The sequence below is a fragment of the Rhodamnia argentea genome, chromosome 2, assembly GCF_020921035.1.
Source record: "Rhodamnia argentea isolate NSW1041297 chromosome 2, ASM2092103v1, whole genome shotgun sequence".
Classification (NCBI taxonomy): domain Eukaryota; kingdom Viridiplantae; phylum Streptophyta; class Magnoliopsida; order Myrtales; family Myrtaceae; genus Rhodamnia; species Rhodamnia argentea.
This window is the reverse complement of record NC_063151.1, coordinates 24,274,918-24,291,330: the sequence shown is the minus strand read 5'-3', so window position 1 is coordinate 24,291,330 and position 16,413 is coordinate 24,274,918. Positions and strand designations below refer to the sequence as shown.

The following is a 16,413-nucleotide window of genomic DNA, read 5'->3' as shown; positions in this document are numbered from 1 at the left end:
GATTCGGGTTTTTTTTCCATTTTTTTGGCTGGTGGAACATTTAGACAGTACAAAGCATGACGAGACTCATCGAAATGGACCATACACCCCCGTATATGATTAACTGAGTTACTATAGGGGTTAACTATATCCAATAAATGGGTTTGGACATAATATAAATGTTAGATGGGTCATAAATAGATCGTAAATTGGTTAAATATGAAAATATTTTAGAAATGTGAGTAAGGTCGAACATGAGCCACTAGATTTAGCATTGCAATAAATGGGCCACAAGCGGTTAAGTGAGTCTATTTGGATCGAAACATTTATGACCCGTTCCAAACTTGAACAGACCCATCCGTTTGGCGGACCTAAATGAGTCAACCACCTTTTCTATCGAAACGAATTACTACATACTAATAGCTATATAGCAAACTGAGAAAATTCCTCGTACTAAATACTGACATTCAATGGCCTTTGAAAACTCTAGGAAAGCCATATGCACGCCTACCATGCTAAAATTAGGCGATAGATTAACAGTTGATGTGTCGATCGTACACCGTTTCGTCAACCACGGTGGATGTAGATAATTATAATGTTTAGTGATAGTTAAAGTTAGAGGTGACTTGTTGATTCAATAAAGGAAAACGTATGTGACCAATCAATAGGAACAAACGAGGAAACCTTTGCAAGAGCCATTTACAGCTGAGAAAACCATTAGTACGACCCCGACGAGACTAAGGGCCTGCTTGGTTCGGCGGGGTCGTACTAATGGTTTTCTCAGCTATAAATGGCTCTTGCAAAGGTTTCCTCGTTTGTTCCTATTGATTGGTCACATACGTTTTCCTTTATTGAATCAACAAGTCACCTCTAACTTTAACAAATAGTGTTTGATATAGTATATTTAAAAAATACATCGGGATACAATTTTGATTGAAATGATGCTTGGAAAAATCACACTTTGCAAGCTCTTTTAATTTTATTTAAAAGGAAAAACTCAAAACCGGCCGAGCCGATGCCGGCTTCGCATGAGGTCCCGCTTGAGGTCGCCCAACCTAGGTGGGACCTCATGTGAGGCCGGCGGCAGCTCAACGGTGGTTCAATGGCCGCCCACTAATGGCTGAAAACTTCGCCAAAATTAGGGTTTCCAAGGACATTTATGTAATTATGAAAGTATAGCGAATGTAAAATTGGAAGAAACAAAAGATTTATTTGCATTCCGGAAATGCAGCATTTCAAAGTGCCTCTGAATCCACTTTGGGATAAGGTACTTTAAAGGCATTTGGAGATACGATTGCATTTCCTTAAAGTTGAGCAAAAAACAAACCAAGGGCCGTTTGCATTTGGCCAAGGGACTTTAGAGCCCCAAAGCACATTTGCAATGTTGAACCAAACATGGTCTTAAATCTGACATGTTCATCAATTCAAGGTTATAACTATACGTAACTTGGGCCAACCAGAGCTGGATCGAACAATCTCTCCTAAGACAATGCGAAATTGGTCTTCAGCTGAACGAAAATGAAATACCTCCGATTCAACCATTCTTTTGATGAAGCTCAAGTACAACTGCATTTTGGATTCGGAAGTAGAAGCCGAGAGGAAACTTCATATCTGGACAAATTCGTATATTCCAAGACTGGTTGTCTGACTTTCCTTTGTACAGCTTGGGATTATTATGCAACTGATACTAATTCTGTCTGTCGAAAGACAGAAGTAATCTCAAGGATTAGTCGGCAGAAAAGGATGGCGCAGGTTGTGTTGTAACGAATCCGGCACAAAGAAAGCACAATTAGAAGAAATCTGAAACAGGAGTCCAGCAGGACTAATTTTCGTGAAAACCGACAAAATTTTCGATGTGTGGCTTGTGAATTTTGTTCCAGAATTTGATTGTCGCATCTGAAGTAGCCTTCAGGAGAGCACATAGAACAAGCAGCAACTCACAGTCTACTGTTAGTTTGACAAACATGATTTCCAGTAAGTGCTTGAACTGTGCCGCTCACCCCTTGCAAATCACGAAATAGTCTATTGTGGGATCATCGTACCATGTCATTCTTCTTCTCTAATTTTACGACCTTTTTGCACTTGATTGCCACAAACTATCGTAAAATAAACAATATCGCGTTTTGCGAAATATTGTGCTTAATTACATTGAGATGTCAAGGTAACATTTTTTGTGGCACAATTTTGCAGCATAAAAAGTCCGGCAAATCATCTGAATGAGGTCTTTGATATTGGCTAGCAGTATCACCTACAGTGGGATGAGTAGGTGATCCTAAATAAACTTGATAAATAAATGCAGAATTATAATATCAAGTTGAATATAATCAGGACCAATTGAAATAGAGTGTGAATATGATCAGTGTTCTGATAATTTTCAGCAGTGCAAAGGCTTCTATCAAGTAATAAGTAAATAAGAGTAGAGAGCTAGAAGACATTGTACACAAAGCGGTTTGGTTTGGTGTAAACCTGCATTCACTCTCCCATGCTAACAACTAACTAGCTGGATTCCATTAAAAATCTTTTTGATGTTACCGTAGAATATGCCACTCGTACCCAAATGCTTCTCCCCAGAGCTGGTGCCGCTTATACCCAAGTTGATAGGTCACATTATTTCACACCTAAGCACAAACTGTAACGCTAACAACACTTTCCGAAAGGTAACAAATGAAGCTCACAGAAGGCAAATGTAAAATGTAAAGCTCTCTCTAAATTTGGATTTTTTTGGCTCTTGATCGCTTGCCCTCTTTGGTGCTTTGATATCCTTTTATACTCCTCAGCATCCAATCTTCTTCAAGAGATGAATCTCCAAACTAGCTGGTGGATAATTGTTGAGAAGGTCAATTAGCTGTTGAAGTGAATCAATCAGAGTTTTCGAAGATTTGGTCCCCCGTATAATCAAATATTCCATTTCCATTAACAGAGCAGCTAGAACTATGGAAAGTACTTCGTCTTCATGATGATTCCCAATCTACAAAGATGTTCTTTCTCGTAGAAATACTTTGAGATTGATAATAGATGATACCCTTTCATAAACATACCAGATCATAAGCTATCAAGGGATGAGATAAAAATATCACAAATTAATAATCTTGAGGTTCCTGACGAGATAGTCGCCACAGGTAGAAGCTCTACTGATATTCAGCAATTGGAGTACTCTAATAATATTTAGCGCCTTAATGATATTCAAGCGGTAGCCTTGCCGATATCCAGCTTATACAGGCTTCTGCTGATATCCAAACTGCGGTCATGTTTGGCTTCTTGGTTATATCCAAATGCTTCTCATTGGTCTTCCTCAGTATCTTAGTGATCCAAGACTATAAACTGAACCACCAAGTCTCCACAAACTTTCCGTTCTTCATAATATGTTCACCTCCATAAATGTCCCTCCAATTATCATCAATCTTCACTTCATACTTCAGATACTTCTGATATCGGCAAAGTATATCACCTTCACTTGAGCTTCTATCTTCTAGTCCTTCCAATCATTTTAATGATCATGGCTCTACCTCACTATTCACCTGTCCATGGTCTTTTCAAGCTTTACCGAACTCCCCGTTTTAGGTTTGTTTACCTTCTACTCATGTACCTCTAGCTTGTAGACACCTTCTACTCATGTACCTCTAGCTTGTAGACACCTTTATGCTCAATGCCATGTTCACCATTAATAGAGAGATCATAACCTTTAGATGTTCTATTTGAGCACAATCTGCATAACGGCTTGTGCATTTTTCACCTAGTTCTATTCAACCAATAAATACATTAATAACCTTTTATTTTTTTGTCATCTTCACAACATCATAAGGATTTTTCCAACAGTATTCTCCGGCAGATTTGTTTACAATGATGGTGGCCAGTCAGAGTGAACCTTACATCAAAACTCACTCAGGTAATCCTTTCAAAGGAGAAAAGGATTTGCAGGAAAAAGAAAACTTGCAGAATTTCAACCTTTCAAATCTGGAACAGAGCAGTTGCAAACACCTGCTGTGATCAAGCATAATAGACACATTATTTGCTCATAAAAATTCTTCAAGCCAATGTTTTAGGGTCCTAGAACAAAAATCCATTCAAAATGCTTGAGCTCATTTTGTCAGGTCCATTTCCTTTTTCTGTTTTGGTCAGCATTTCAGCAGTAGAATTGATCACTAATTCATGCACTCTTTCTTAGGAGTTTCTGCAGTTACTCTGAAAAAGAAAAAAACAACATATATTGTTACTGAGAAAAGAAAAAATGATGGTTATTAGCAGTTGCGGCAAGTCAACTGGGTTAGGTTGTGTTAGTTCATTCAGAACAATTAGCTTAGCGAGCACATCAGCCTAAGCAATTCCATTCTTCTTCTAGCTTCAAACACTCATAAGCTTATCATCAGCGTGAGGTTCTTCATTATGAATCTGTCCTTCCAAATTCTCATCTTCGAGATGACCGTTTAGTATATAATTAATGCACCGTGCTGTGGTTTTTTTTTTCTCTAAGATAAATAGCACTATCAATCTATCATCAAGGACTCAAAATGGCGGACTCACTCGCATATCCAGCAACAGGGGAGTGCATGGCAAAGCCTACAACATGAAGGCAGAGAAAAGTTTAGAAGGTAATCTCTCTAAAACAAGAATCTGTCTATATTCTTGCTTCTAATCTTTTGAAAGATAATCATCAACAACAAAATCCTTAGCAATAGCCTATAAGCTCCCACATATGTACTCTAGTGGCTGCCAGGGCTCAAAAGACTGCCCTAGCTAAGCTTAAACGCATCACCTGTTTCCTCCACAGAGAAGGACACGAGATGTTCATCCTTAAACGTGCACCAATTATTTACTCACTTCCCATATATTTCTGGAGCATCTTCCTCTGGCAATACCCATCTTCAGTATCCAAGTCTTCAGTGGTTTCTGAATTTATGACACTGGCAGATTAAACATAAACTAGATAAAACCTGAAATACAAAATACTTTTAAAACATCACAAGCGACAGTTGCAAAAGTACGACTAAGAAACACAATGATGGCAGTGAAAGGATGTGAAACAACATCAGCTAAGAGCCGATTCACTTCACTAGTATACTCTAGGGTATAACTCAAGTAAGTGGTAACTTACAAGGCGGCCTCATTAATTTAAGCAATGGACTAGATTTGGGAAAAGTAAAAAGGTCCAGGCAAATGCCTACAATATCAAAGGTAACAAAGAGCATCCATGTATTGATAGACTCCTTCCCAGGTATATAACAAACCATTTTCCCGTTCAATGCTCTTAAGCTGGGGCATTGAGACACCAACGTCCATGGCCGTGTTTGTCTTGAGATCATACAACACAAATTCGCTGGGGATGCGCAATACCATGAAACACTCTTCCGACTCTCGTACTTGCCTATGAACAATATGCAGGACAGAGAAGCCGTAGGCGGCGACCGTATCCACATTCCTCTGCAGACTCCTCGCTAAATCCCTCGCCACCGCTTCAAGATTGACATGGTACTTCACGAACCAGCCGGAGTAGTCCCTCGCCATCTCCATCACATCAAAGGCAGTGGTGACTGAGCCATAGATCTCCACCAAATAGAGATGGCCTCCTGATTCCGCGAAGTAGCCCGGTTTCCTCTCGGACCACTCTTTGGGGATTGGAGGCATCGTCATCTCCATCAAAACCTCGTCTTTCACGCAGAACCGGAGAGAAGACCTTCCCCTGCCAATCCAGTGAAGTCCACCATTCCAAAACACGCCCCGGTTGAACAACACCTCATCTGAAATGAGGAACGGCATCCCTGACTTCCTCCAGCGGCCAAAGTGCGAGGAGCACACGAGAATCTGCCGGTGCCACGGCGACAGTTCGGAGTCAGCGATGCACACAAGCCGGTAAAGGGCTTTGGAGGGATCGAAGGCGATGTTGATCCCAAAAACGTTCCTGCAGTCGGGCTTGGGGAGAGGGAGGAACTGCCTGGTGGGAGGCGTGCAGATATAGTAAATCCGATCCTCCTCGTGACACCGGAAGCTGCTACTGAGGAGGAGGCCATTGCAGGAATGCTGAATACGCACGCCATTTTCGTCTTTGATCAGATTAGCCAGAGAAGGGTCAGTGTCAGAGTCAGGACCAGAACCAATTGCGGCTTTATTTTGGGGGTCGCAAGAAACGAACTTGAGGGAAGAGTTGAGCTGATAAAGCAAGAACCTTTGGAGGTAGAAGCCGGAGGAGTGGAGGCGGGCGTGGCGGCAAGAGTAATCGGAGACGAAGATGGGGTCGGAGATGAGGTGGCGCCATCGCCTGCAGACGAGCTTGCACCTCAGCAGGGTCTTCAGGGGGAGGCGGACCAGGATGCTGGTCAGCACGTCCTCCTCCACCTCCCCGATCCTCGGCCGGGACTCGACCGGGCCACTCATGGTTTTTTGCGCAGAGGTGATCGCAGAGAGAGAGAGAGAGAGAGGGAGAGGCGTGGGAAACAGGGTGACGATCAAGTAGTCGAGTACCCCGAAGTACGTAGGTCAATGGAAGGAAGAGAGAGCGACATTGCTTCGACGAAGAAGAAGACTTGTTGACGAACCATCTCCTTCGGTCTCGTCACGATAGCCTTACCCCACGACCCGACCCGATCCTCATGCTATATATATATATATTTTATTTCAAATAAGGACTTGAAATGAATTGTATTTCAAATTGAATCTTATATATATCATTCTCAAATAACTGAAGTGACCATAACAATTTCAAATAATGGCATCCCTCGCTGGCTGACCAATGAAATTTTTGTATAAAGAATTAAATAATTCCAAAATTTAAATTTCTTTTTCATTTTTTTTCTTTTTTCCCAATTATATTTTTCTTTGCTGCGGTTGTCGGGGCTGCGACCCTCGCTTGTGGCTTAGAGGATGGCCTTGCCTAGGTGAGGTTGTTTGGCAAAGTCGTCCGATGAGGGTGGCCCTCATCGGATCGGTGAGGACGACCCTCGCTCGGCCCTCTCCAAACATTGTCGGTGGCCGACCACCGCAGGAAAAAAAGGGAAGAAAGAAACCCAAAAAAAAAAAAAAAAAGCATATTCAAAACGTAAAGGATGAAAATCCCCTTATCATCTGGAACGTTAGTCTTTATTTGAGATTATCATTGTCATTTTAGGTTTTTTTTTGAAAAAGGTTTACTTGATATTTTTATTTGAGAAAGTGAGAGCGCTTTAGGCCATCATTTAGAACAATATTCAATTTAAGCCTTTAATTGAAAAAAATGAAAGCACTACATGCCATTATTTGAAAACTTCCCATCTTTTTTCTTGAATTGATGAAAATCTTTTATCATGTTTGCAATCGAATAACAAACATTTCTTTTTGTCAGATAGAAGGGTTAATATCTATTTTAGTTTCGCAATTTTTTGGAACATAAGACGTATTGTGGTTGGCGATGATTGGATGTCCTCAACAATGGAGATAACTAGTCGGAAGGATTGTATTGGAAAATCACACAAAGTGTCGGGTTTTAAATGGTAAAATTGAAGAGTTTATGACTGAATTGATATCCGATAATAAATTTAGAGCTAATTGGGTAATTATCCCCAGATTCCGTTAGTCTACTTCAGGTACGTGATAGAGACGGGGTAATCTTAATGAGCTCCATTTATTTTGCAAAAATTGCATAGAAACTATTTTCCAAAAAATAGTCACTCGTATCACTTGAAATTATTAGTTAATGAACTATATTGTCATTATCGACAGTAATTTGTGTTTAAAAATTCCATGGACGATGCAAATATATTTGATTCATTCATTTATCTGAGTGATACAATATATTATTTTTTAGAAAAATATTTGTCAAATTATTCATTTTTCTCGAAACAAATGCATCCATAAGTCTAGTTATCATACAAGAGAGAGCGGATCAAATTTCATGCCAAACTATTTAATCTAGATGATTAATATCTGAATGACTATGGTAAATAAAAGGAATAAGTGCACAGAAAGTTTAATAACTTGTTACAAAAGTGTAATTAAGTGTTAAAACTTTAAAAAATCAAATTTGTGGAATCAAGTCCTTCCATTAACTTTGATCAACTTGGCTAATGCTGACATGATTTATTTTATTATTTTTTCTCTCTTACGTGGCGGTGACTTGGCTAAAACATGAAATATAAGGCTGCAATAACATCGTTTTGGTAAAAATTTGAGTTCTTAATACAAAATTTGTTAGGATTCGGCACACAAACCATAAACGAAGTAAAACGTAAAACGAGAAAGAAAAATCGAGACACGAGATTTATCTTGATTTAACCTTAAACTAGGGCTACGTCCAACAGATGATTTCACTATAATTAACACCTCACACTTTTCCTTATATCATTCAATTACAAGTGAAAAAGAGTATATACAACAATAGCTATTCATGGGCCAAACTCTAAACTACCAGTGAAAAATGTGGGCTTAAATTGTAAAAGCTCTCTGGTATCAATGAGGTACTACTCCCTTGAGACCCTAGCTAGGGCGGCTCCCTCAGACCCCCGAGCGGGATCCACGTGCCTTCCTATTGATGGGGACTCTGAACCACATCCCAACAAAATTATTTAAATTATATGAAAAATAAGCAAACTTGAAAAAAAAAAAACAGGAGGTAACTGGGACAAAAGCTTGCAGCTCTAGCCAATGCCATCGCCCACCATCGTTGACTCTAACGAAATTTGTATTAGAAATTCAGTTTTGTACCAAAATGAAGCCGTTGTAGCCACGTCAGTGCCACATAGAGGAGACAAATAATAAAAAAGCCATGTCAATATTTTTCATTAGCCAACTTAGATGGAACTAATGGAAGGACTAAATAGCATGTTTTGAAAAATTTTAGGAATCGACTGTACTTTCGTGAAAAATTTTAGGACTTCCAATGGCTTTATTAAAAAAAAAACTTTTTTTTTAAACCATAATAGGAACGGGGATGCAGCTTCATTTGGTCTTTCCAATCTTACAAATGGAACCACGCAAGAGGATACCCGTCAAATGATATGGTAATTTTCCCGTCGCATCTCAAATAGATTTCCGGAGGTCTTGGCTATTGGAGCAAAGCATAGAACTCTTTTGGGCCAATCGAGCAAAACAGAGGATCATGAAAATTTAAGATTGATAAAGGGAAACCTTTCAATGTTGGTTTAGGTAAGTGAGAGCATTGTAAAGTTCCGTTTGTTTCGCGAAAAATTATAATTTTGAATAATATTTTTTAAAAAATGGTCATTTGTACCCTTTACAAAAATAAATGAATAAAAAATGTTTTATCGTCACCGTAAATGTTTAGACATAAATTCTCATCCTTAATTACAATACTTTTTTTTTTGGTAAGTACAATACTTTTATTAACTAGTTATTTCAAGAAATTGTTATTTTCAGCAAAATATTTTCCAAATCATTCATTTTCTGCGAAACAAGCGGAACCTAAAATACGCTTTATTCGATGCTTTACGAGTATTATTTGCGGTGCATCTCAACCATTCCATAGCGGAAACATGTTAGGCACTGAACTGTCCTTCCCCTAAGGTCAATAATTACCCCGAGCCGAAGTGAAGCAGGAAGACCCGTTAAAATTTGGCCCTGGGCATGTCATCCACCATTGCTGAGGCCTATATCCAATGTTCGTTGATAAGACGGTGCAACTATAAGATAAGATCCAAATAAAATGGAAGTTGTGGTTGAAAGATCTCCCGGACCCGTGTTGGCGGGAAGTGGAAGGGGCATGAGGAGATGGACTGTGAAGAAGCGCGGATCAAAGATCAGGCCCTGTACATGCGCTGTAGGCCGTGCGGTCTTCCTCATCGGAGCCGGATTGTTCTGTTAGTGATCGATTCATCGCAGACTTTCTTAGTTTTCAGTGTTGCATTGGATGGTATGAAGGATTCGATGGGCTTTTGTATTCACTCAGTTCTTTCCCTCTTGTTAAGATTCTTGGTTTGCCAAGTACATGTGCCAGTGCAAGCTCTTTCTGTTTCCCTCTAGATGAGTGATGGTTTACTTTCTTCAGAGAAGAAAAAAATGAGGGGAGGCAAAAAATCAGGAACAACCACAGTTCTGTAAATTAGTTTTGCCAGTCATATGTACGGTGGAAGTTGCTGGACCAAAATTGGACTTCCTCAAGTTTCCCAAACTTCCTAACTCCTAGTTTTCTCATGTCCTAAATTCAACATTTCACGTTCCCCAGAGTGGATTCCTATACACTAGTGGATGTGCACGCCCACTACAACAAGGCAATGTGATAAACTGGTCTGTCTCCGCCCGTGCTAATAAACCGCGAAGCGAATAGAATACTTTGCTTCTTGCGAATCAGGTGGTTGTCTGGGCTGAAGTGCTGGAGTAGCCCCTCGAGCTCCCCGACTGTTCCACTAGAGGGTCGCTCATCACCTCCTGTACCATGAACATCCAACAAAAAGTTATGATTCCTTGGTCGTGATTCACGAACACATAGTTCTGATACTTGTAGCTGGAGCAGATCAGCTGTTTCTTTGTTAGATTAACAGGACGATTTGAGCGAGGACTGATAAGGGGTTCATATTCCTAGTTCCAGATGTTAGTGAAGAGGCTTTGGCTTACCTGAGCTGTGGAAATGTAAGAGTGGTGAGGGGATGTCAGTGCACTGCCACCCAATATTGAGCAGTGCTGCAAGTTCTCTTCAGCGAAATCTCTCAACTTGTTGAGCTCTGGCAAGACAACCTTGCTGAGATCCGGCCGGTCTTTCCGTCTCATCTCAGCGCATTGGAGAGCTATCTGTGCGAGGGACAAGGCCTCATCAACGGGCCAGTCAGGTACTTCGGGGTCTAGCATCTCTGAAAAGTTCCCTTTCTCTATGGACTTGCTCACGTGGTGAGTGATGCCCATTGGTGATTTTGCTGTGATTAGCTGCAGAAGCACGATTCCGAAAGAATATACGTCGGATTTCACGCCTAGCATCCCTGTTTGCTGATACTCCGGATCGATGTAGCAGAAAGTGCCTGCGGTTGATGTCATTCGGTATTGTGTCACACTTTCAGCAACCGAAGGAGGAACCAGCCTAGCCAATCCAACGTCGCTAATTTTGCTGACATAGTTGTAATCGAGCAAAATGTTGCCGGGTTTGAGGTCACGATGGACTAGAGGCTCTGGCTTTGTCTGATGGAGGAACAGGAGGCCTGTGGCTATCTCCGCAGCAACTTTGAATCTAAGTTGCCAAGACAGAACGGGGGACTTGCCTCGCTGGAAAAGACGTTCCTCTAAGCTTCCGTTGCCCATGTACTCGTACACTAGACACCCGTACTCCGGGCAGGCTCCCAAGAGAAGCACCATATTGGGATGCCTTATGCGGCTAAGTACTTCCACCTGCATTGCCATGATTAGGGGACAGATTATGTTTGCTAATCTTTGTATTTATATACACAGAGATATGTCAAAGATATATCTTTCCATGTCTTAGATCATTTATTTGGCACCTAAAGATGACTGGCCTGTATGACTTGTGCCTTAACCGGGTTTTACTTTGTCTTTTGGAACTTTTGCCTAGGCTTTGCTCAGATCTCCATAGTTCTTTGGTTGATAGATTTACCGTGAAGAGATGACAGATGCAAGCATTGGTAAAGTCCTCGTCTCTCCCATACCTCTTGTTGAAACTGTGACCTTCCTTGAGCTGCATCTGGACGTAAAACTTTAACCGCAACCGGTGTATGATCAAGGTAACACTTGAACACTGGGCCATAACCTCCCTCGCCAATCTTGTGAGACTCGGCGAAGAAATTCGTTGCAGCTTCAATCTCTTCAATTGTGTATCGCCTGTATCTCGCATCGCTGTTCTGCAGTTCATCCAATACCTTCTTTATCTCTTCCGCCTCTCTGAGGGCCTGCATTTCTGCATTCAGTCTCCTTTGTGCTTCCAGCTCTGCAATTCTCTGTGAAGCCTCTGCTTCTTCAAGGGCTGCTTTGTACTTAGCTCTTTCCTTCTCTGCAATTGACAGCGCGGTTTCCTTAGCAAGTTGCGCCTCATCCAGTCTCCGCTCTTCTTCATATCTCCAGCGTTGCAGCTCCACCGCCTGGAGTTAACTCAACTTAAACAACCGCCGTTTACATAAACATAATTGAAGTACATGGTGATAAACCATACCTTCTGTTGTGCCACCAGTGCCTCCTTGCATGCTGTACTGTACATATGCATTGTTTGCTTCAATTCTAACTTTAGCCTCCTCATTTCAGCTTGTACATCATCCTGTGTATTTTGTACAGTGAACGAAGAAGTTAAAAGTCATTTAGTAATTCTTGATTTTTCACTCATGCAATTAGTATTCTTGTGTTGGAGTAAAAAAATGTAGTATTCTTTCGGCTAATGCGCACATACTTCAAACTTTTTGGAAAACAATCTGATGACAAATTTGAGGTAAGATAGTGATGCTGGTAGGTGTCAAGCACTTTCCAGACCACATGAAATATCTCTCGGTGAGTTTTAGAACATTGAAACTGCTACTTGTAAGTCGAAGAGATGTCTTAGAATAAGAAAACATTACCAGGCTCTGTGATGAGAACGAGCATGATGTTCGCCCACTCTCTTGTGAGATCTGTGACAATTCATATGATGAACCGAAATCGATAAATCTCTGAAGTGAATGAATGGATGACCTATCTGGGCTGGTGGGGAGACTGGGTGGGTAGACGGAGTCCATTCGGTCATAGAGCAAAGAGGACGACTGATCTGTGCTTGATCTTCCAGAGCTGATGAACGATATGTCAGTGTCTACTTCTGGCATCATCCTTGCTGCAAATGCTGAGGAGCCTCTTCCTCTATCCAATGCTGACCTGTTTCATTGTTTTTCATTGAACTCTTTGAATGAGCGTAAACTATTATAAACCAGCAGCGTGAGACCACAATGAGAGTACACGATCTATCCTCCCTCTTCCCCTGCTCTCAAAACTTGAGACTCACGACATTATGTACCCAATATCTGACTTGACATGCATCTAGGATTCTCAAGGAAAGCACTTATTGAAAAAAAAAAAAAAAAGCCACTTGTTCTCGCTAATTATTTATCTATTTGTAAATTGAAACTGTCTATGGACTATAAGCATTTGAAACCCCCATACGCTTTTGACCAAAAAACAAAAAACACATGCATTCTTCCCGGAAATAGTCTAAGATTTCACGACTTACTTTATGGACTCATTGTGCCTGGCAGGAGAAGACTTGATTGATGTTTGATCTGCAAATAATAGAAGGCTCCAACAGTTTAACATTTTTGCCATGCTGAAGGAAGAACGGAAGTGGCTGGTGAGACAAACGAACCTTTTAAACTGTTCAGCAAGTGTTTCTCAGAACCAGCGGTCTGTTCGTTAAGGTTCTGTATTTCGTCAAGAAGAGGAGAGGCGTAAGGAGATGGACGAGAAGCATTCCGCACAGAAGAGACCTTTCCTTTGGAGATGACGTAAACCGTGCAGAAATCCGGTGCCCCTTTTGATACACAGCTTGGGATGTTTGAATGCTTTAATCTGTTCAAAGAAAACCACGGAGTTTAGGCCTGTTTGAAGTACTCATATTGCAGGGTACAAGTTTGGTCCTCTTTATAATGTATCCTTGTTGGATTGAGTGAAGAGCATTTTGATTCTTCAGGGCCTAATCACGTTTCCGTTTTATTCCTCATATCATGTGATTCGCTTCTGAGGTTTTGTCTTATGGATGGTGTTTTCAAAAGTTAGAAATCTTGGTAGAGCTAGTGCAAATAAGTAGAATTTGAAAGCTAAAATAAGATGCTTTATGACCGCCTCTGCATCGCATAAATGAAATACCACAGATGGTTCTGTCTCACATACAGCTTCATTTGTAATGAGATGCCCAAGATGTAGGAGGAAAATTAGACAAAAAAGTAGAATCATAGGAGATAGAAGATGCCACCTGATGAATCCATGACGCTGCGAAGCACCGAGAACCAAGAGCTCTATCCCTGCGTAAGAGACGTATTCTGTAATTGCTCTAGCCACATCCTGGTCCTCCAGTATGACATCTAGGCAATGTATCTGATCCAAGTTACTGAGTTTGTGAATGGAAAGTAACAAATGAGGCAAAGAATGTTGCATCATATGCTTGTTTTGCTTATGAATGACGGTGGAAAAATTGCAGTATTGAAGGGCAAAGACTTCATTGTTAGATGTGTACATCTTTTCGAGTGCAATAACAATGGAAGGTGAGGAACAGGTCCTTGTTTAGCCTCTGCAACTCCTGCTTGCGTGGCGATGGGCCTTCGATACCGCAAGCCGTGCTGGGGTCATAATTATGATGGAGTTGTGGCGCTGCATCCGCCGAAGAGTGAGAGAGAGTTAAATATATGGGTTATCTATCTCCATGAGGTGCCATATCGTACCAGAGCTTCGAAAATGGCGATCAGATCAGCGAGCTTCTGAGAAAGAGAGAGAGAGAGAGCGACTGCAGAAGGTAATAACGTAACGTACAGGAAGCGGAGGCGGAGTTGTGGTGGACATGGATGAGGATGACGGTTTGGCCTTTGGAGAGGATATTATCGGCGGCCCACCGGATGGCGTACTGGCTACCTTTGTCCCTGTCGATGGCGACCGCGACCAATCCATTCCTCATCGCGGCTTTCTTCTCCACATGACCCTTTCCTACCCACATTCTCTCTCTCTTTCTATCTCTCTAGGCAATTAAGCATCAAACAGAGTGATCTTGGGTGGGTGACAACAAAATCTTGGACTGTGTTTGATGATCAGAGCTCCCTCCTGAAAAGGTGTACCCGCTATTTTCTCTTCTTCAGGTGTCAAAGGTTGTTCTTTCCTTTCCTGTTTGTTCCCTCGTCTTGTGCACAAAGGATCGAGCATCATTCCATAAAAATAGCTAAGAGGAGACCGAAATATGAGACTCTCCTCTAATCTCTCTCTCTCTCTCTCTCTCTCTCTCTCTCTCTCTCTCCATTCAAGGTCATCCTGGAACTTCTGTTTGTTTAATATCGTTCTTGTACTTTTAAAAATTGGTTTAATGTGATCTTTCTGTTGAAATTATCGACCAAATGTGGTAATGTTGATGGGTAATCCTCTTTACTTTAGGACTTAACTTGAATAGTTATTCAATTTCGTCCCTATACTTGGTTTATTTGTTCAATTTAGTCCACTGAAGGGCTTTTTTCTCCTCGCTCGAGTCGTGTCAAATTTAGGTTTAATCCTGATACGAATACTCATTGATTATGTCACGATTAACGTCCTATATAAATGGCTTACATGTGTATTTACATGTTGTACACACTTTCAAATGTACCCAACATATGTTTCATGCTAGTACAAGGATTATCTCGAATTGTCAATTCAGACCCGACATTTTATTGTCCATGAATAAAATAGATTGACCAGCTTATGACTTAAATACGGTTAAGTCTAATTACGAACACATTAGCACTTGCCGTGAGTATGTTTTGTCGAAGGGATTGTATGAAAGATTATTTATTCTATTAATGGCCATTGAGGTTTATCTTGCAAAACGTCATATGACCATCGTCAGGCTCGAAAGTTGTTAGAAAGCGGACCAAAAAAATGATAGATTGACTGATTAAGGACTAAATTCAACTGACAAATAAGTTCAAGAATGAAATTGAACGGAAAATAAAAAGTCAGTAACTTTAACAATCACGTCAGCATACTCCTTTAAGTCTATAATAGAAGGACCATAAGATCTAGGGATGAAATTGAAAAAAAAAAAAAGGCTTTCAAGGATAGTTTAGGTCTACTGATGATATCCCGACTATTTTAATCTCGGTTTAGCACGGTTTTTGGACAAAATATGTTTATTAGTGCTGTAAAAATGATACTATAGCAAATAAAACCGCGTCAAATAATACCACGAAAAACCCTAAGCTGGTACATCCGTGACAAATTTATCTCAAACTAATTTATTGACCATCAAAACCCTCAAATTGGTATACTTGTAACAAATTTACCATCCGTTAGTTTTCGTTAAATTTTCCTGTCAAATTCTTGAGTCAGATGACACGTGACAGTTGACAGGTGTCTCGGTTTGGGGTTTTTATACTCCGTTTGTGGTAGCTATGCTAGTTTGTTATTTTCAGAGGTATTAACCCAATTCAACGGAAACTAACGGAGAGTAAAATGGTCACATGTGTACTAATTTGAGATTTTTGACGGTTAAAAAATTAGTTTGGGATAGATTTGTCATAAGTGTACAAGTTGGAGATTTTTTGTGGCAAAAAAATTTAGTTTGTGGTAAGTTTATTACGTGTGTATCATTTTGAAGTTTTTCATGCTATTAAATCTTTTTTGTATGCTTTTAAGATATGTGATTAATTGATCATTTCAACGTCTCCTTTTTCACACTATTTTTGATTGATCAATCACAAAGACAAGAAAAAAACCCATTAAAGATTTCGATCCAGGAGCTGAAGCCCTCGCCCAATACCTTGTCAAGCTCATTAGTAATGTCTGCTTCTCCATAGTTGTCTTCTCGGTCGTTACCGTCGC

At 40.5% G+C, this 16,413-nt stretch overlaps 2 protein-coding genes across 2 annotated transcripts; both read right to left on the bottom strand.

Moving 5' to 3' along the window:
* Positions 1-4,488: 4,488 nt before the first annotated feature.
* On the bottom strand, positions 4,489-6,490 carry LOC115752746 (F-box protein At5g07610-like). Its single transcript, XM_030691080.2, has 2 exons — positions 5,142-6,490; positions 4,489-4,880 (listed from the first exon to the last, which is right to left on the bottom strand). Exon 1 carries the CDS (start codon positions 6,346-6,348, stop codon positions 5,146-5,148), a length of 1,203 nt encoding a protein of 400 aa, XP_030546940.2. The 5' UTR covers positions 6,349-6,490; the 3' UTR covers positions 4,489-4,880; positions 5,142-5,145.
* Positions 6,491-9,883: 3,393 nt separating this feature from the next.
* Positions 9,884-14,820, bottom strand: LOC115752745 (U-box domain-containing protein 35-like). The gene is made up of 10 exons (XM_030691079.2): positions 14,383-14,820; positions 14,090-14,223; positions 13,829-13,950; positions 13,223-13,425; positions 13,091-13,139; positions 12,450-12,738; positions 12,053-12,154; positions 11,553-11,981; positions 10,516-11,277; positions 9,884-10,329 (listed from the first exon to the last, which is right to left on the bottom strand). Exons 1-10 carry the CDS (start codon positions 14,561-14,563, stop codon positions 10,249-10,251), a joined length of 2,352 nt encoding a protein of 783 aa, XP_030546939.1. The 5' UTR covers positions 14,564-14,820; the 3' UTR covers positions 9,884-10,248.
* Positions 14,821-16,413: the final 1,593 nt, after the last annotated feature.